Source organism: Otolemur garnettii, unplaced genomic scaffold, assembly GCF_000181295.1.
Source record: "Otolemur garnettii isolate 467f Iridium unplaced genomic scaffold, OtoGar3 scaffold00079, whole genome shotgun sequence".
NCBI classification, from domain to species: Eukaryota; Metazoa; Chordata; class Mammalia; order Primates; family Galagidae; genus Otolemur; species Otolemur garnettii.
The window spans coordinates 8,802,998-8,823,998 of record NW_003852474.1 but is presented as its reverse complement, the minus strand read 5'-3'; the positions used below and the strand labels follow the sequence as shown (position 1 = coordinate 8,823,998).

The 21,001-nt window shown below is 41.0% G+C and overlaps 2 protein-coding genes across 2 annotated transcripts in view; one reads left to right on the top strand and one right to left on the bottom strand.

The window, feature by feature from the left end:
* Positions 1–8,177: 8,177 nt before the first annotated feature.
* Positions 8,178–13,379, bottom strand: LOC100953161 (cytochrome c oxidase assembly factor 5). Its single transcript, XM_003794344.3, has 3 exons — positions 13,197–13,379; positions 10,529–10,612; positions 8,178–8,479 (listed from the first exon to the last, which is right to left on the bottom strand). Exons 1-3 carry the CDS (start codon positions 13,293–13,295, stop codon positions 8,438–8,440), a joined length of 225 nt encoding a protein of 74 aa, XP_003794392.1. The 5' UTR covers positions 13,296–13,379; the 3' UTR covers positions 8,178–8,437.
* A 153-nt stretch (positions 13,380–13,532) lies between these two features.
* UNC50 (unc-50 inner nuclear membrane RNA binding protein) overlaps positions 13,533–21,001 on the top strand; it is a 9,259-nt gene continuing 1,790 nt past the window's right edge. The window contains exons 1-5 of the mRNA XM_003794343.3: positions 13,533–13,615; positions 14,628–14,911; positions 15,686–15,806; positions 20,287–20,426; positions 20,515–20,616. Of these exons, the coding sequence (XP_003794391.1) occupies positions 14,632–14,911; positions 15,686–15,806; positions 20,287–20,426; positions 20,515–20,616 (643 nt within the window). The 5' untranslated portion in view covers positions 13,533–13,615; positions 14,628–14,631. The remainder of the gene's footprint in view (positions 13,616–14,627; positions 14,912–15,685; positions 15,807–20,286; positions 20,427–20,514; positions 20,617–21,001) is intronic.

The window sequence follows — 21,001 nt, the reverse complement described above, 5'->3', positions numbered from 1 at the left end:
CGTACCTCTGCACCACCTTCTAGGCACGTGCACTCAATGATCTCCAGATAAATTCCTGGCAGTGGAAATGTACAATTAAAGGATAAATGTTTTAAACTTTTGAGTTTTAACATTACCAGAAACTAAGCTACCACCTGTTACGTGTGCCTTTCCTCTTTATTCTCATCAATGGTGGCTGTGGCACCTTGTTCCAATTTCCATTTTTTTGCTGTGAACCAAACATACTTTACACCTTTATGTTTCCATTTTTGTGACTGCATTTGTTTTCCCTATGGATTGTTTTTGATATATGCCATATTAACACCTCTGTCTTGTGCTGCAGACTTTTTAAAACTATTTGTCAGCTATCACTTGCCTTTTGTTTATGATATGGAATATATGGACGTTTTAAATGTTTTAAGTAGTCAATTGTACTGTCTTTCATCTTGATGCTTATTCTGAAATCAAGTCCAGGCTTCACCGCTGAACACGGTACAGATTGAACAGCTGTGTGCATGAAGTGGGTGCAGTGGCGTGACTGAGGACTAAGTCCTCATTGGCACCTGGCTCAGCACAGGGTCCATGTTGGTTTAAGGCTATTAGTAGTTTCTAGCTTAGCTCTCATGCCCCACAATTCTTTATTAAATATTCACCTATTCTTATTTCTAGTATTTATTATTTCAGTTTGACATTTAGACCAATCCATCTGGAATTACTTTGGCATAAACCAAATACTGCATTTGTAGTCTGCTAAAGTCAGGACTGCCTCCACCAAGCCAGCCCTAATTTTGCTTCTTTGAAGTTAAGCAACAGGGAAGATGTGTCAGGACACAGCAGCAACAGCCACGATGAGCTTCCTCCTGCCCTCTCCTCCAAGTGCCATTCTGTTACTGCCCTGGGTTTCCTTTTCAGACTCCTAGTAGATGACTGGCACAGGCTGGCTGCCCAGGTCAAGTTTGCCCAGAAAGGGAAGTAGGGCTGGGGGTTGGAATTGCCCCAGCTGTACTATTTTTGAGGACAGACATGATTAGCCATTGAGAGTCACTACTTAACTGCAGATTGTTGTAATTCTTTACTAATTACCAACAATATTACACAGCAAGTTGGTGCCATTTTAGAATCGATTTCTCCAAACTCTTCATATGTATCACGTGTTCCTCATGTTGCTGTAATGAGCGAGGGAGCTTCCTGAGCAAGCAGTGTGACACCCCCACCCCCAGTCACACGGAAGAGCTGCCAGCATTTCCCTCCTTGCTTACAAGGGGAGAAAACTGCTTCTGTGAGTGGGGTATCGGGAGCCCATGGTTAGAAGGGCCTGATCTCATGTCTGGATGTCCTGTCATGTTCCTGGGACCAGCTCCTTCTCCTGGCAGGCAGTCCCGCACAAAACTCCCCATTTAGAGTGGACAAATTCCCTTTTTCTTGTCACTTTTTTTTCTTGGCAAAATGTCCTCCCCTTGCAAGCACCTGTTAAGGGTTGATTTTTCAGTAAGTTACAGTGAAGGTACTGCCTGCTGTGTACAAACCCTAGCCCAGCCACAAGTTCCCCAGGAGCCTCCACGGGATGACAGTGATAACCAAACTGAAGTGAGGGGGGCAGCTCATGAGGGCCTCCCAGAGGGATGGGCACAGCTGCCTTACAGGTATGTGTGATAGTTTTTACCTTTAAAAGTATCCTCTTCTGAAAGATTCCAGGTATAGCCAAAAGTTGAAAGTAATCAGATTTCAGTGGATAAAATCCAGCATTTGAAATCAGTAAGGAAGATAGAAAAAAAGCAAAATAAAAATCAGAGAAATATACGCTAACCCCAAAGATCGTTCATTCTCAAGCAGCACAGGCTCTAGTAAGGGCAAGAAAGATGAGCTGCAGAGATGGTAAGTTCTATTCAACAGGCTGTATGTTCCCTTCGAGAACCTTAAAAACAAAACAACCCTGGCCAGGACTATCACCTGATGCCCTGCATACACTGACCATGGGCACCAGCACAGTGGGTGTGGGCCCCAGGATCAGTGTACGATTTGGCTGGAGCCCAAATGCTAACTCTTACCTAGGGAAGAGTAGGTGGGAGCTTCACCACGCTCTGGAGTGCAGTGAGATCCATGACATGGTGCCCCCTCCCCTTGGAGCTGGAGAAGCCACTTTTGACTCCAAGCCAAAGAGGTGGCTTTTCCAACTCTGAGCTGCACCCTGGGTAGAACGCCCCTGCCATCCTGTGCTAACATGTGGCAAGTTGGTGGTAATTTGTTCTTATTAGCAGTCGCTACCCAAGCTATGCCATCTCATGGTGCAGGGTTAGGATACACTCTCCAGATGCCTTCCCCATCCGGCCCGTTAGTACCTTGGCACCATCTTTGCCATGACTCCTGCCTGCACCAGGTGGGCCTTTCAGGCCAGTCCAGTCAGGTCTGCACGCTCATTGTACCACTTAACAGACATAAAAGCTGAAGAGACAGGTTAGAGAGGGCAGAAAAAGTGTTTCCATTTCCACAGCTATCAGGGAGATGCTATAGAGACAGCACTCCATGGCTTCCCCCACCTTGCTACCCACCCCTCTTGGCCTAACTCATTCTCCTGGTTGTCCCATGTCTCTAGCCTTCTTCACTCTCGGATTTGCTTGTCGTCCTCTGTCCACCACTAACACTGTGGTAGTCCCAAGGTTCTGTCCCTGTCTTCTCACATAGGATGTTCTTCCTGAAAAATCTTAGCCACTCCTAGGGATTGAATGCCACTGTTATGCTAATAACTCCCAAATTTCTAAGTGTCACAGACTCTCTCCCAAGGTACACATCCAACCAGGTCCTAATTATTTTTCTTGAGTGTCTCTGGACATCTCAAATACAGCATGCTCACACACACCCCTCCTGCACCCTGGCTGGCTGGTAAATGACCCCACTTATCACCTGGGGGTCATCATCTCCTTTCTTCTGTACCTCCCATCCGGCACTAAGATCTGTGTCTCTTCAGCCCATCCATTTCCATGCACACACTCACAGCCCTGGTCTGTGTTCGAATTCCCTGTGATCTGGACCACACCTGAACTGCCTCATTCCTCTCTCAAGGACCACTGCAGGCACACTCCTCTACAGTGATTTCTCCCCACAGAGAATGAGTTGGCCCTTCAAAATAAACTTTCCTCCCATTCAGTGTTGAATGTAACATTACTTCATGCATACTGTCTGTTGTGTCTTTTACCTGTAGTCCCAACAGCAAGTATAATGCCTGCTATGAAGGAGCTACTCGAACTTTATTGAATAAAGACATTTAAAAAATGGTATTTTTGTGCTGTTCAATTGAAATCTTTCCTATGTGAGCACTAGACCATATTGCTTTTCTCTATACACCATCAGTTATTCTAAATGCATCACAAGGGCCCAAATTCAATAGGTCAAAAGAAAAGGCAAACTTAAGAGCCAAGTATGGTAAACTTGAGGAGAGTGGGAGAGTGTCTGTTCAAAGTGAGGCATTAGAGGGGTTTCAGGCAATGTTCTATTAATCTGGATGGCATTTACATGACAATTTATAATTATCTGTTAGTATACAAACATCCTATTCACCTTTCTGTATGCTGTTTATATTTAATAAAAATAGTTAATGTTTAAAACCCAATATTCAATGAACAATCTGAAAAGGAAATCAAGAAAACAAAATACTTAGGAAACCAAGGAGACAAAAGTCTTGTACATTGAAAACTATAAAATTTTGATGGAACAAGACACCAATAAATGGAAAGACTTCTTCTATGTTGGATTGAAAGACCTAATATTAAAATGAGAATATTAGCCAAAGTGATTTACAGATTCAATGCTTACACCATCAAAATCCCAGCAGCATTTTTCACAAAAATAGAAAAATCCATCCTAAAATTCACATGAAATCTCAAGGGACCCCAACTAGCCAAAACAATCTTGAACAGCTAGAAGTGTTACACTTCCTGATTTCAAAACTTATTTTTACAGAGCTACAGGAATTCAAACAGTGTGTCACTGATGTAAAGAAGACACACAAAGCAACAGAATAGAACATAGAGCCCAGAGCTAAACCCTGGCACATATGGTCAAAAGATTTTCCTCAAGGGTGCTAAGATCATTCATTAGGGAAAGGACAGTCTTTTAAATAAATGGTGTTGGGAAAACCAGATAGGCTTATGCAAAAAGAACAGAGTTAGACCCTTACCTTGCACCAAAAATAAAAGCTAAAACAGATTGAAGACATAATCTAAAAGCTAAAACTTATAGGGAAGTGATTTCTTGGATATGACAGATACCAAAAGCAAAAATAAATTGGGCTACAGAAAAATTAAAAATTTGTATCCATTGAAGGACACAAAATTTTGCAAATCATGTATCTGATAAGGGGTTCATATCTAGAAAATACAAGGAACTTCCAACTACAATTGTAAGAGCAAATAACCAAACCAAAAAATGGGCAAAAGACCAGAATAGAGCTGCATAGTATTCCATGGTATATGTACACCACAATTTATTAATCCATTCATGGGTCGATGGGCACTTGGGCTTCTTCCACTACCTAGCAATTATGAATTGGTATGCAATAAACATTCTGGTACAAATATCTTTGTTGTAGTGTGATTTTTGGTCTTCTGGATATATACCTAGTAGAAGAATTATAGGATCAAATGGCAGGTCTATTTTTAGTTCTCTATGTGTTCTCCAGATATCTTTCCTAAATTGTGGTATATGTACACCATGGAATGTTGTATGTATATACCACATTTTGTTTATTCATCTGTCATTGGGTACTTGGGTTGATATATAGAGGGTGGCCATAAAGTTCATGTGCAATTAAAAATAGATAATGATGGGCACTCTGTACTACAACATGGATGAATCTTGAGGACATCATACTAGCTGAAATGCAGTCAAAAAAGACAAATACAGTGTGATTCAGTCCATGAGGTACTCAAAGTAGTCAAATTCAAAGAGAAAGAAAATAGAATGGTGCTTGCCAGGGGTAGGGAAAATGCTGGTGGTGAAGGGGAGCTGTTTAATGAATACAGTTTCAGTTTTGCAGTATCAAAGAATTTTGGAGATTGTGTAACAATGTGAACGCACTTAACACTACTGAACAGTATACTTAAATGTAGTTAAGATGGTAACTTTTATGTGTATTTACCACAATTTTTTAAATATAGTTAATAAAGGCATGAAAAATTATTTTTAAAATGAATCATGACTTAACATGTAAGTAAAACTATAAAGATCCTAGATAAAAATGCTGTAATTTTCATAAGCATAAATTAGGCAATGGTTTCTTAGATACAGCAAAAGAGAAATAAATTGTAATTTCCCAAAACCAGAAATTGTGCTTCAAAGGATACCACCAAGAAAGTGAAAAGACAAATCATAAATTGGGACAATTTGCTACTTGTCTTTAAGGGACTTCCACCAAACGTAAGAACTCTTAAGGCTCGGTGCCTGTGGCTCAAGTGGCTAAGGCGCCAGCCACATACACCTAAGGTGGCAGGTTCGAATCCAGCCTGGGTCCGCCAAAACAATGATGGCTGCAACCGAAAAAAAAATAGCGAGGCGTTGTGGTGGGCGCCTGTGGTCCCAGCAACTTGGGAGGCGGAGGCAGGAGACTAGCTTGAGCCCAGGAGTTGGAGGTTGCTGTGAGCCCACAGCACTCTACCCAGGGGGACAGCTTGAGGGTCTGTCTCAAAAAAAAAAAAAAAAGAACTCTTAAGAACTCAACAATAAAAAGACAACCCAACTGAAAACTGGATTAAGGACTTGAAGAAACGTTTCTACAGAGACCTACAAGTGGCCAATAAGCATACAAAAACGTGCTCAAACATCACTATCCATTAGAGAAATGCAAATCGGATTAAAATCCCAATTAGATCTATTTCATACCCAGTAGGATAACTGTAATCAAACAACTGTTGATGTAGAGATGTAGAGAAAATGGAACCCTACACATTGTTGGTGGAAATGTAAAATGGCACAACTGTGGAAAATTTTGGCACTTTATCAAAATGTCAGAGTTGGTACGATCCTGTAATTCTACTCTTAGGAAAATGAAACATGTCCATGCAAAACTTGTTAACCAGTATTCATAGCATTACTAATAATAGCCCCAAAGTGGAAACAAGCCTAATTCTACCAACTGATTGAATTAAAAAAATGTGGAATAGCTATACTATGGAATATCCTGGAGCAATAAAAAGTAATGAAGTACAGATAGACTTTACACACGGATGAACCTTGAAAACATGGTAAGTAAATGTAGTTGGTCCTGAAAGACCACATTACATAATTCCATTTATATGACAAGCCCAGGATAGGCAAATCTTTTGAGACAGAAAGTGTAACAGTGGTTGCCAGGGGCTGAGAGGAATGAGAAGTGACTGCTAATCAGTATAGTTTTCTTTCTGGAGTGATGAAAATGTTCTGGAATTAGATGGTCATGATGGTTGCAAAACTCTCTGGACATAATAAAATTCGCTGAGTTACATTGTTTAAGAGTGAATTTTTTTTTTCTTTTTTTGGAGACAAAGTCTCACTCTATCACTGTGGGTAGAGTGCTATGGTGTCATAGCTCACAGCAACCTCCAACTCTTGGGCTCAAGTGATCATCTTGCCTCAGCCTCCCAGGTAGTTGGGACTATAAGCACCTGCCGTTAACACCCAGTTAGTTTTTTTTTGAAGGGTCTCACTCTTGTTCAGGCTAAGCTCAAGCAATCCACTCACCTTGGCCTCCCAGAGTGCTATGATTAACAGCCATGAGCCACTGCACTGGGCCCCAGTTTAAGGGTGAATTTTATGGCATGTGACTTTCTCCAAATAAAGCTCTCAATAAAGCTCTGAGTAAAAAGAAGACAAGAGTTTTCTAAAATATGTTTTAGAGGCTAGATGTGGTGGCTCACACTTGTAATCCTAGCACTCTGGGAGGCTGAGGCAGGTGGACTGCTTGAATTCAGGAGTTTGAGACCAGGCTGAGCAAATCAGGCATTGTGGCAGGCACCTGTAGTGCAGCTACTCAGAAGGCAGAGATAAAAGGATTTACTCAAGCCCAAAGTTTGAGGTTGCTATGATGCCAGGGCACTTTACTCAAGACAACAGAATGAAGAATCTGTCTCTAAAAGACATTTTAGAGTGTTTCTTACCAAAGTCACTTTTAATAAAAGTTGCAGCACTTAAATAGATATACAACAGTTATTGAAAAAAAATCCATCATTTTCCCTTTCCTGGTGAGTAGCAGTACACGTAACAGACCTCAGGGATATTCTCTAACAATGACTCTTGCTGGTGTGGAACTCTTACAGCCTTTTAGAACCTTTAAAAATGCAAGTGAGCTATATAATGCCTCAACTCCTTTAACTCCAATGAACTATGAAAGTATAAAGCAGTTCTGGTTCTTCATTATTTTTTAATAACAAAAATAAAACAGAAAACTTGGACTCCTATTTGGCTTTCTACTGTATTAAATACCAGAATAAAATTACCGTAATGCTAAGCTTTTTTCAACCACTTCTTGTTTTTCACTCTTGCTTTCTCTAGTGAATGCCTGCTTCGGTTTGTTCCACATCCCTTTCCATTTAGCATAAGGCCCCCCACTAACCTGATGTGATTCTGATGGGAGTTATCATTGATAATGCATCTGATCTGACCGGGGCCTGGCCAAGATCACAGGCCCTACTCTTTTCCACAGGCCCTACTCTTTTCCACTCTGGTCCAGTGCAAAGACAGCTGATCCAGGCAAGACCAGAGTCCCTTTGTAGAATTTGATTTGTGGACCTTGGAAAAGAAAGTTCTCTCTTTTTGTGTCAGAGATTTTTAAGAATGTTGCCTGTGGCTGACAGTGTCCATTATGTGGACAAAGCCAGTGTGCACAGAAATCAGGAAACAGGAAAACAAAAGATGATGGTAAAGCTCCCGGGAAACATCTGAGGCTTGGCATCCACCTATACTGGATGATATTAAACTTCTGAGATGGTAACTTCAGTCAATCAGTGCAAGTGAAGTATTTATTCTCTAAGGAATCAAACGTAGTTCATTTTAGAACTGAAGAGAAGAGACTGAAAAAAAGTTTTATCCTAAACTTTCCTGACAGACATCTTCCGGATAGCCTCCATGTTATGGATTTTGTCAGTGGCCTTCCAAATGTGAAAACTGTGTAGTTTGATTGAAGAGTAAAGTTTGAAAATAACAATCTATCCATTCTTTGTGCTTTAGAATAATTTTCAAAACACATTTATTTTGCTCTCAGCCCATAACTGTTCCATTAAATTTCTGCTCTAAAAGTAACTTACATCAAAAGAATCATTTACTTTATATCTATTCAGAAACAGAACTCATCCATTTTTCTCTAGTGTTCCATGGAGGGAAAAAAATAATCCAAAAAGATGTAGCAAAAATGATGTTTCCTATTTGGCTCCTCTGTTTTAATGACCAGAAAAAATCCTTTGTTGTCTTCACCTTGGTTTCAATAATGTTATCAATAACCTTTTCTTCCTCTGAATCTTGCTCTGGTATCCAACTGAAAATAGATATACAATTAAATCAAGTTTGGTACAATATCATTAATAAAACAATAACTTTGGTAAGGGGTATCACTACATAAGAAAAGTAAATCAATTTCCAGCAAAATCAAAAAGGCAATTTTCATTTCATTTTTCAAATTTCATTTCAAATTGCATTTCAAGAAACAGACATTGTAATACATAAAGATGGCATTAAAAACAAGAGTTCTAATTCAAGGCGATCAATAAGGATTTTCTTCTCAAGTAGAATCCAAGTTACATTTACTTTTTCTTTGGATTACAGTCAGTATATGTTCTTTTAGAAAACTTTCAAGGTTTAAGTGCATTTGAAATCAAATATATGTACTTGAATCTTTAAATAAATACTGTCGGGGGGGGGAGCCCTCAAAAGTGTTAAGTAACACAATGATTTTGGCTGACAGCATGTTCTTTGACTTAAGCCTCCCAGTGCAGTCACTTCTTAAGGATTGTAGGTAAAACGGAAGGTTCTAAAATCAGTTTATAAAGCAAAATTGCAGTCAGTATTACTCCCTAAAAATCCTATAGGAAGGAATTATTTTGGCAACACACCCTATCACTGAGTCCAACACTACGAGTATAGTACAGACACCCCTTATTATTCTGAGTACTAGATGAAGTAGCTAAGAGTCATATTTTCAAAAATAAAAAATAATCTGTAAACACGGGAATCATAAGCTGGTGAGCTCCTCATACTATGTGGGAACAGCTGATGCAGAGTTCCTGTCTTATTTTCAACAGGACAATCGGAAATAGCAAGGAAAATTATCAATACAATTGTTATGTTTCTGGTTTTTTGCTAAACATGTACAACTGAAGTGGTATTAGTTGTGACATGACTCTGCTCAGATTGTAAGAATCTATTAGTCTGCAACAAAGTTCCCTAGACTGCTCTTTCCAGCATCAAAGTGAAGCACTTTTTACTTTTTCAAGATAATTAGAAATTTCCTGAATTAAAATTCTAATATTAGATATTAAAAATTCTAATATCTTAACTTTTTTGGACATCATGGAACAGGGAATTTCAGGGAGTTTAATGTAAATTCAGTCATTTGATATGAGTACATAGTATAATTCACTAACTCCTACACTGAGTATTCTTCATGACTTCTCTATTACCTAAATATGCTCTGAAATTCTTAACAAATCTAAAGGCTTATATTCTACATGGGTAACAAAACTATGGGAGGGAAGGTAAGAAAATATTTCCCTCTTTTATTAAATGACAGGAAAAGACGGCAGAGAACTGTCTCTTGAGAAAGGAAACAGAGTGAGTGTGTGGCCAAATTTAATCTAACTATATATTCTCCCTGCATCTGATTAGCTGGCAAACATGCTCAAGTTATTGAGCTCCTGGGACCTAAATATCTGTATCCTGTTTCTTTTGTCAATAAAAAGGGAAGAATTTTTAGTATAGTTCCTAAAGAAACAAAATCATGCTCAAGTCCAAGAGACTGCTTTCTTTAAAGGAATGTTCATATATCTGATATCATTCTTTCCTTTCTCCAAGAAAAGACTCAATTTTCATTCCAAAGATCTCTGCAGATCTTTCAAATCAAAAAATGTTAGCGCAGAACCCAGACTTCAATGGGTCTTCTTCTTAGGCCCTATTTCCATAATCCATCACTCCAAAATTCAGACACAGATACTGACATTTTCTACATAAGGTGAACAAACATGTATATACTTTATACCTCCACATCATGGATTTGTGTATAACTGCCAAATGACCTAAATTCAGAATGACTGACATCAACTTTCAACCATTTATACTTGCCAACACTTCATTCTAGCACTTTCAGAAATTCATGTAGGTCTTCAGAATAACAGGAGAATTAGCTATGGGCTTTCATGAATGCTGTCTTAATATTCAACTCACTGGAGTAAGAATACTACCTACATCCTTTTTCCAAATTATATCACTGCAATTTATAACTATTAAGTATATCACTTATACTATCACTCATATATTTAAATTCACATAGCTAATTTTTAGCATAAGTTTTTAAAAATCTTTAACCACTTACCATCGATCTTTTACATTCAAAGAATGAATTTTGCAAAGCTCTGCAGTGTCCTTCCTTCAAACACTGCCGAGGGGATTTTCCTTCCTATGACACATAAAAAAATATAAATGCCTGGGAAAATCTCTCACAAAATACGAAATCTCTGTCCTGAAAATTGTTCTAAAAATGTTAATATAGGGAAGTAAAAAGTTATATAAGAAATTGTTGTTAATTCATTTTTATTGTTGGTGCTTACAGAGAAGAGATAGAATGAAAAAAATTGCAGTTAAATTTTGGGCACTTTAAGGGCACTGCTGAGTTCTTAAAAGCAGTAGTTTCCATAGGATGCTTTTCTTTAAAATGTTTATGTAATAATCCATAAACTAGTTATCTTCATCTCCCGTGAATCAGTAAAATCAGAAGATGTTTACTAAACATTTTACATCAGTGGTCCCCAACCTTTTTGGTATCAGGGACCAGTTATTTTTCCACAGAAGCAGGGCAGTGATGGGACCAGAGGTGGAGCTCAGGCGGTGATGGAAGCAATGGGGAGTGGATATAAATAAAAATGAAGCTTTGCTCCATTGCCCTCCACTTCCTAAGAGGCCATGGACTGGAACCTTTTTGGCACCAGGGACCAGTTTTATGGAAGAGTTTTTCCACTGACAAGGGGGGTGGGTGGGGAGGATGATGGGACAGAAAGTGGAGCTAAAGCAGTGATGCTATGCAGTCCAGTTCCCAACAGGCTTTACATAGATGATAGATGTTAACGAGGTAGGCTGGAGTACTTAAAACATGGAAAAATATAACCCAGATTTCACCTGCTCTACACAATCTCAAGAAGATTTTCACTCTCCAACCTCATCACTGTAACCACTCCCCCAAACTTTGATTTTTCAAGGGCTGGTCACACTTCCCCAGTTTTTACTACTCTGAAAAAAGTTACAGGGTACCACATCCATGGTCTTCCTGTTCTCTAGGAAATCTTGGCCGCTTTTTAGTCGGTTGTCTGCCTGGGTCCTGGTACATCAGGGATTGTCAAAAGTGAGTCAGTATAGCAAGCTTCCTTGTAATATTACATTACTGCTGATGGGGTATGTTGGCTACATGAACAATGTGGAGGTAGACAAAAGACTGGATGACAGACTGCTAGTTGTCCACTAATATCTTCTCTTCCTTTTTATCTGGCATATGGCTGGGCTGCATGTCCCAAAATTTCTAGATTGGTCCTGAAAGAGGTTTACCCCCTTTTGCTACTGACTCCATAAGGTTGGTTAGACCTATGATGTGGAAGCAGAGCACTGCTTGACCATGAGTATGAGAATAACAGCCTGTTATTATAAATCAGCATAAGCTTTTAAAAATCTTTAACCACTTACCATTGATCTTTTACATTCAAAAACTGTTAATGGAGACAAAAAGGAGATACGCTATGATGAGTGAAGTTCCTCTAGTATATTTTCAACCTCCGAAGAGTAATTAAATTCTAAAAAGTTTATCCAAGAGATGCCACTCAATCTTTTGCCTTGCTCCAGCCCTACCAGAATTTATATCCTTCCCACCATTACCTTGACTTTCTCTGATCTCTAGCACTATCACCTAAGGCAGCGCCTAGAACTATGTATTTATGTTGAATTTCTCCATAGAGTGTGGAGCCACATGTTTCAGGTGGCTTTAAGATTGGCGGGAACAGATGATAACCCTCAACTGGCATGAGAGCAGATTAACTACTTTATTCAAGAAGTTAAGGAATCAGATGACGTGGCCATACACAGCAGGCACAGACCTGGGTCTCCAGGGTCCTCAGTGGGGAGTGGTGGGTGGTAGCTGCTCTTTTAAACTACAGCTGAAGGCACTACAAAGTAATTTAACACAAAATAATGAACTTCCTCTAAAAAGGCTGTTTATAACCGTCAGGTTCTTCTAACTCAGTGGTTTTCAACCTTTCTAATGCTGCGACCCTTTAATACAATTCCTCATGTTGTGGTGACCCCCAACCATAAAACTGAGGAACTGTATTTATTAAAGGGTCACGGCGTTATTAAGTCTGAGAACAACTGTTCTAACTGAGCTCAGAATCGACAAGAACGCATAATCAATGGGGGGAAAGCAAAGTCTGCACCAGATGTCGTGCTCATAATCTCTGCCTGCAGATTTCTAAACGTCCAGAGATCCACTTTCCATACAAGAGAGATTATGTCCCATTCATCAGTATTTAGCACTCAATAACGTCTGCTTAATCAACCGTCGCAAAAAATTAACTTGAAATTCTCCTTGCCACCAGCATTGACCTCCACTGCCACGTACTTTCTTCCTGTTTGACGTTCACTTCTGTGGTCTTCTGATGCTGAATGCCAGGAGAAAAGCCAAGCTCCTCGCCCTGAAACACACGGGCCTTCGCCTCTGGCTGCAACCTTCTTCTCAAGCCTTCAATCACACTCCCATACCGCTAGGCTCCTGCCAGCCCTCCCACATCTCCCCGCCTCCACCCTCGCTGTTCTTTCAGATTTTACCCTCCCAAACCACAGTCCCCACTCCTTCACTTGAGAAACTACTACTCAACCTTGAAGATTCAGCTCAAACGCTCCCAGAACGACTGCCGCTAAATCCGGCTCTTGGCGGGCCTACCGGGGCCCCTTGGAGCCCTCCGCCGAGCCCCGCCTCCCGGCTGCAGACCCGGGCGCGCTACCTGGAGCACACAGTCCGACTGCAGCAGACATACGCCCAGGTCCTCCTTCACGCCCGAGCAGGGGCCACCCTCGGGCTTGTCTTCGTAATACCGGGGCATGACGGCGTCTCCTGCCCGCTGCAGCCCCCAGCCTCCACCCTTCCAGTCTCCAACAGCTACGACCTGGCGGGAGGGGGGGAAGGGGAGCCCGCTGCGGAAAACGCCGGACGCCTCCGGTAACAACTTCCGGAGGGCCGCGGGAACGACGGGAGCCTGAGAGGGGCGCATGCGCGGCGGGAGTGGGTGGAAGTGACGCGGCGCGCTCTGAGCGCCGGCTTCGCTGCCGGAAGGGGACTCTGCCTGGCTGGGCTCGGGCTCGGCTGCTGGGAGGAGGCGGTGGGCAGGAGCGGACCCGCGTCGCGGCCGCCACCGGGCAGTAGGTGAGAACTGAGGACTGCTGTGTTCGCGCGCGGCTCGGGCTCGCGACCCGGGCCGTTTCCTCCAACAGCGCTCAGCCCGGCGCCACTGCGGCCCGGACTGACCATGGCGGGTCCGGCCCCATGGCCGCTGCAGAGTTACCAGATAAAATTAAGGACGCTCAGTTATCTTTGAATCGCAGATAAAGGGCTATCTTTAGTGTAAGCATGCTCAAGATACTGCGTGAGACATACTTAATGCCAAAAATTTGTTCGTTCCTTGACAGGAATTCAGATGTAACTGGGCGTTCTGTGTTTTTGGTTGCTAAACCGGGCGGCAGGGAAGTGGCTAGGGCTGGCGCGGCACTGCTGCTGTCCGGGGGGCTTGCGACGTGGAGTGGTAGATAGGGCGGCCGGGCAATCACCTGTGCTCACGGGGCTTCGGCCTGGTTCTCCTGGACTCCAACACGGTCGCTGTACCTACTGAACCATTCTGAGAGTAAAAACACTAGAGATTGGGATGCTTTGTTTTTGTATCACATTCTGGTGACCTGGGAGCTTGCAGGCTATATGCTGATGGATCTGTGTGATTAGGCAGTTTATTTCCCTACTTAGTTACCTTGCTTTCTAATAGATTTAACGGCCTTTCCTTTAAAGGTTTGGTGGATGAGTCAAGATTCGAATCTTGGCTCCATAACTATCTTCATGCTCTTGGGGAGGACATTTCAGCTCCCTGTGCCTCAGTTTCTCTTCCCGCAGCTAACAATAGTGGCCTGGAAAGGCTAGTAATCGTTTGACCCTTGGATAAGTGTTTAATGGGGTGGTTCAGAAAGGCAAGGTGTTGCCCTTGACTGGGGGTACAGTCTCCAGTTCCCAAGACAGCCTCAAAACCAGATGCATTTGTTTTTGACTCTTTACTCTCAGGGTTGGGGAGAACATATAAAGTAATCTCCTTGCCAAATAACTTGGAAGAAAGGTGTGAGTAGCCAAAAGTTTCTTCAGATTATGTGTAAAAGAAATTTCTTTCTTTATCTAGGAAGATGTTGCCAAGTACATCAATGAATTCCTCAATGCAGGGAAACGGAGTCTTGAATTCCAGGGATGCAGCAAGACACACGGCTGGAGCAAAACGCTACAAATACCTGAGAAGGCTTTTTCGTTTTCGGCAGATGGACTTTGAATTTGCTGCTTGGCAGATGCTCTATCTGTTCACTTCCCCACAGAGGGTTTATAGAAACTTTCATTACCGAAAGCAGACAAAGGACCAGTGGGCCAGAGATGACCCTGCTTTCTTGGTCCTGTTAAGTATTTGGCTCTGTGGTGAGTGTCAGTTTGTCTGGAATAGAGTTGAAGAACACATTGACTAGTTGTCTTTGGAGGATCTTTTGTTATAAATGTGTTGGTCAGAATTTGGAGATGTGTGAAGCTATTTCTTCCTTTCTAAAGCCTCAAAAATCTAATAGGAGAGAAGGTTGTATTCTTCCTGGTTCTACAGGTCCCAAGCAGATGCCAGAGTAAACCGTGACCTTGGTATTTTGGAAAGCAGAGGGCGACATTCACTCTGTGTCTTTTCATTACTATGAATTGGTACCCAAACGCTAACTTACTGTGAAAAGGAATATGGAGATTGGAAATTGCATTTCACAATCAGGCAAATCCAGAGCAAGAGTTCTAAAAGTACTGATGTAAATGTGAGAAACTACTTTCAAGTTCTCCAATCCCGTAATGCAAGGGTCTGATCACCTTTAGGGTGTTTTCAGTTTGTAAGATGCTGAAGTTTGTAGGCTGTCATGCAGCTTTAACTGGATTTAACATATGTGCGTGCCTTCTTTGTACTGGTGCTATTCTAAATGCTAGGGCTACTGTGGTGAACTAGCCTGGCAAGGGTCCTCCTCAGCTTAAAATATCTCAGTGGCTGTGCTATGTTCCAAGGTGGTATGAATTTGTACATCAGTTTCCAATAATACACCTTGGGAATTTTGTTTGCATGTCTATCTCCCCCACTAGACTGAGCATCTAGAGGTCAGAGAATGTGTTCTGTATCCCTAGAACCTAGGAGAGTGCCTGAATCAATTTTGTAAATCTTTCTTTCAGTGTCCACTATAGGATTTGGCTTTGTGCTTGACATGGGATTTTTTGAGACAATAAAGCTTCTCCTTTGGGTTGTATTCATAGACTGTGTAGGCGTTGGTCTTCTGATATCAACTTTAATGTGGTAAGTAACATAACTTTGGTTTTTCAGATGCTACTATAGAGTCTCCATTAGTTTCGTTCAGAGGTACAATAGCTGATGGAAATCGAAACCAAGATAGATATTCTAAAATGAACAATTTTGACTGCCAAAATTATTCTAACTTGCCCTTCTGTATTGTTACCTATCTGAAAAAATACTTTAAGTAGATGGCCTGTATCACCAAAGTGCAGCAAATGATTGAAATAACGATTCTATCATACTAACAAAATCTCTGATTGTGTAAAATGTTATTCATTTAGCCAAGTCTGCATAAGTTATTTGGATGATAGCACAGTTTTCTGCATTTGCCAGTAAGGACACTTCTAGATGTTTAAATGTTCGGGATGTTTAAATGTTCCATAGTGTTTAGATCCATCAAGATCTCGAGGGCTATTTTATGGAATCTTACTTTGAATCTTTGACATTAAATGAACTATACTTGAAAGGGGATTTTTATTTTCTTAAACTTCTGGTGCCTCCCTGCTGAGTTAAAACATGCACATATACTTGCTTGTGCACACACACAGAGGTTGTATTGAAAGAGTTCTAGGTCTGACATTTGGGGTTGATTTGACAACAGTATACTGAGTGTAAACCTAGTCTTTGGTTTTTCAGTTCTCTCACAGACGTAGTGCTCTTGTCTGGTTGGTATGCTGGGTGAAGGGCAAGGGATTAGCCAGTGATCTCAGTTGGGGACCAGTGGATGAGTAGGTGTGGTGGTCACTGTATATTACAGAAAATAACTTCAAACATTATAGCCCCAGGGAGATCTAGGTTCAAATGCCAGCTTGGGTCATTTGTGTAACTCTTAGTCCCAGGCTTCTCTTTTGTAAAATGAGTTAATTATCCATTTTGCCAGGTTTTTTGAGAGGATTGTGGTGTGAAAATTACCTGGCACATAGTTAAGTGCTCAATATGTGGCAGTATTAATATTTTAAACAAAACTCTTGAGACTGTAACTCCTGACAGTACCAGTCTTTTACAAGCATACCTGAGAGATACTGTAGGTTCAGTTCCAGACCACTATAAGAAAGCAAATATTGAAATAAAGTAAGTCACACAAATTTGTTTCCTGGTACATGTTGAAGTTACATGTATATTATACTGTAGCCTAGTAAGTGTGCAATACTATTATGTCTAAAACATACTTTAAAAAATACTTTATTGCTAAAAATACACAGATACAAAATGAGCACATAGTGCTGAAAAATGGCATCAGTGGACTTGCTTAACACAGGATTGCCACAAACCTTCATTTGTAAAAAAGCGCAATGTCTGCAAAGTTCAACAAAACGAGTTATGCATGGGTTTTCCTTTGTAACTTCTGACTAATTCAGGTTTTATATGTGCTAGTCAGTAAATGCTGTGCACTGCTAATCTAAAATTCTAAAATTGAGGCAGCACCTATAGCTCAGTGAGTAGGGCGCTGGCTCTATATACCGAGGGTGGCAGGTTCAAACCTGGCCCCGACCAAACTGCAACAAAAAATAGCCGGGTGTTGTGGCGGGCACTTGAAGTCCCGGCTACTTGGAAGGCTGAAGCAAGAGAATTGCCTGAGCCTAACAGCTGGAGGTTGCTGTGAGCTATGGCACCATAGCACCCTACTGAGGGTAACAGTAAAACACTGTCTCTAAAAAAAAAAATAAAATAAAATTTTAAAATTGGCTTAAAATGAATAGTGCTAACTAATGTAAGTCCTACAGTCATTATCAGAAAATCCGTGAGATTTCTTATTCAATAAAGACTTTTGAGGGAACAATTTAGTCTGTAGCAAGCATTCTGCCATGAATACATTGATCCTGGAGGGCTACAGAAACCAGGTCAGTCTGGAGTTTCACACCATTCATGAGAGTCTATATCATTGTTTGAGTTAAATAGCCAAGGACACTTGGTATTTTTGAGAACCCATGTTGTGTTGTGGTATGTGTGAGGAACTAGAAATAGAAAAGCTTACATGCACTGTGATCATCCCAGAGGTGCTATAGGAACTAACACAAGGTGTTTTGGGGAGATGTGGGAATTGCAAGTGCAAAGGCATAAAAATGGAACAGTATGCTAGATCTGGGAGCACAGGGTGACACTGAATAGTTGAGGAAAAGACATGACTAGAGAAATTGGCCTTAATGCAATTCAGAGGAAAAATTGGACTTTATCTCATAGGCTGCTTCTTTCTGTAGGTTTGGGGTGGAGGAGAGGCAGGCACTTGGAAGCCTTGAAGTAGGAAAATCATCAGATTCACACTTTAGGAAAAATATTTTCCATGCATTGGTGGGGGTGGAGAAGTAGGCAAACCTGGACACAATTGCAGGGGTCTGCGTAAGACTAGAGTAGTGTGGCAATAACCAAGATAGAAGGGACAGAGGGATTCAAGAGCTTCCTGAAATAACAAGATATGAGGAGGGAGAGGCTGAGGTCTCCTGGGGGATGGCGTGCAAGCTTTAGGCTTAGGTGACCAAGTGGCAGGTGTAGATGAAGCATTCCATATGGGCCGTGTTGAGTTCAGGAAGCTTGTTAAGTATTTAATGGAAATATGAAGGTCAGTAGACACTGAGGTAGCTGATGCTAAACTAGTGACAGCAGCCAGAGCCATGACAAGAGCATGACTGGATTATTAATATGGAGGTGGGAGATGAGAACTATAGTGCCTGAGTGCTCTCAGAAGGCGCAGCTACCTTCTAGAGTTAAGAACCAGACTGAGAACAGAGGCTTGGGAAACACTCATTTATAAGATAAGCAGAGGGACAGGAGCAGCAGAGATGACTGCAGAAAGGGACCTATTGGGAGAGTGAGCTACATGTTAATTCCACAATATTTTTTTTTTGAGACAGAGCCTCAAGCTGTCCCCCTGGGTAGAGTGCTGTGGCATCATAGCTCACAGCAACCTCCAACTCCTGGGCTCAAGCGAGTCTCCTGCCTTAGCCTCCCAAGTAGCTGGGACCACAGGCGCCCACTACAGTGCCCGGCCATCTTTTGGTTGCAACCGTCATTGTTGTTTTGGCGGGTCCAGGCTAGATTCGAACCTGCCACCTTAGGTGTATGTGGCTGGCGCCTTAACCACTTGAGCCACAGGCGCCGAGCCAATTCCACAATATTTTAATGACATATTTTCTTCTTGGCTAAAACAATATTTTATTAATCTCAAGTTTTCTCAAGTGAAGGAGTATTGCGACATTTCCAGTGTGGGAAATTTCCTTAAGTGTGGGATTATTAGTATTGTACTATATTTATCTTCTATTTACTAATTTCATTCCCACTATAGGAATAGGATTTTCTTAATTATATCTTTGAATTTAGATGACACCTTGAAAAGCACATCAACTTTATAAGATATTTATAATATTACAAAAGATCTATTTTTCTATTATCTGTTTTTTTATTCATTGTTCATTTAACTGAACCAGTGGGCTCTGTTGTGAACAGCGTCATTAATTCAAATAATGATCCTGATGACTAGATTTTTACTGGTAACTCTTTTCCTTACTGGTTCCTCCTGTTACTCTTAACTTTTTGTAGGAGGTTGACCTAAGTGTTAGACCTTGGACCTGTTGGCTATCCATGTTCATTTTTTTTGGTGATGTCATTTGGGCCCATGGCTTTAAATATCACACATTAATGAGTTTATATCTATAGTTTGGACCTCCCCTCTGAACTTGAAACTTTATATACAATTTCTTACTCCATATTAATAGGCATCTTCAGCTACAATAGGTCCAAATCCAAAGTCCTGCACTCTTCCTGCCTGCCTCAGAACCACTGCAGTTAATGGCAGCTCATTTTCCATTTGTTCATGGCAAAAATCTCTCCATCATCTTTGACTCTTCTCATATTCCCATCAGTTCTACCTTCCACCTCTAGTGTACCCCACATCTCAGCACCTTCACTTTTACCCCACTGTTCATCTCTTCCTGACAGTAGCCTTCTAACTGGTCTCTCTGCTTCCTCTTGTCCCTAGAGTCTGTTCTTGGATCGGCCACCAGGCAGACCCTGTCATAACATTAAGGTCAATCTTCTCACAATTCCACAATGGCTTTTTATTTCACCAAAAGTAAAAGCCAAAGATTCACAGCTCGGGGTCCATAAAACTTGGCCCCCTAGTTCTTTTATGACTTTGTTTTCTGTTCCTTTTCTTCTTTCTTATGGGCACACTGGTTTCCTTGCCCATTCCTCAGATGTATCAGGCACCAGCACTGCCCTTGGGTCTTTACCCAGATGTTACTTAATGAGTGTCACATCTAAAATTGCATCTCACGTTTGTATTATCTCTTCTTTACTGCTTTATCTTCTCCATGGTACCATCTGATATATTTATGTCATCATCAATCTTGCCCACTAGATTGAAGGCAAGGATTTTTGTCCATTTTGTTTATGCTGGATCTCCAGAATTTAGAATAATGCTTGGGACATATAAGGTAGTTATTAAATATTATCATATTATGAAAGAAGTTTTAATTTTGCACTTCAGGTTCATCTCTAACAAGTACTTAGTGAAACGACAGAGCAGAGACTATGATGTGGAGTGGGGCTATGCTTTTGATGTGCACCTGAATGCTTTTTATCCACTCCTAGTTATTTTGCATTTTATTCAGCTTTTTTTCATCAACCGTAAGTAGCAGTTACTTCTCAGAACATTATCGAAGTCTTCATTGTGTGCGTTGGTAAAGAGATTCATTGTATGTCTCTCTTCTGACAGATATTATCCTAACAGATACATTTATTGGATATTTAGTTGGAAATACCTTGTGGTTGATTGCAGTTGGCTATTATATCTATGTCACCTTCCTAGGATACAGTGGTAAGTAATTTAAAAATATTTTTTTTGGTTGTTTGGGAACATAGTGAAAGGGGAAAAGTTCTAATGCTAATATCCTGCCTTTATGGAGCACTTAGAGACAGCACCCAAGTGTATTATGTAAATTATCTCATTTAAGCTTCGTAACAATTACATGACATAGGTTTACTTATCCCCATTTTTCAAATGAGGAAAGTAAGGCACAGAGAAGATCAACTTGCCCATGGTCATGTAGCTGGAAAGCAATCTATCTGGTCTATAACAGATTTTATAATTTCTAGGAACCCACAGTTTATCTCCAAGTTACTGGCAGGAAGGAATCCAAGACCATTTTGCTCTTCCATTTCTCCTGTGCTTTCAGTTTCTGGATTACCACAGTAAGGGTAGA

Coding starts and splice junctions, on each gene's coding strand:
- LOC100953161 (XM_003794344.3), bottom strand. CDS start 13,295: ATGCCCCGGTATTACGAAGACAAGCCCGAGGGTGGCCCCTGCTCGGGC. Junction 10,613..13,196: donor AGTCGGACTGTGTGCTCCAG/GTAGCGCGCCCG, acceptor TATGTGTCATAG/GAAGGAAAATCCCCTCGGCA. Junction 8,480..10,528: donor TTGAATGTAAAAGATCGATG/GTAAGTGGTTAA, acceptor ATCTATTTTCAG/TTGGATACCAGAGCAAGATT.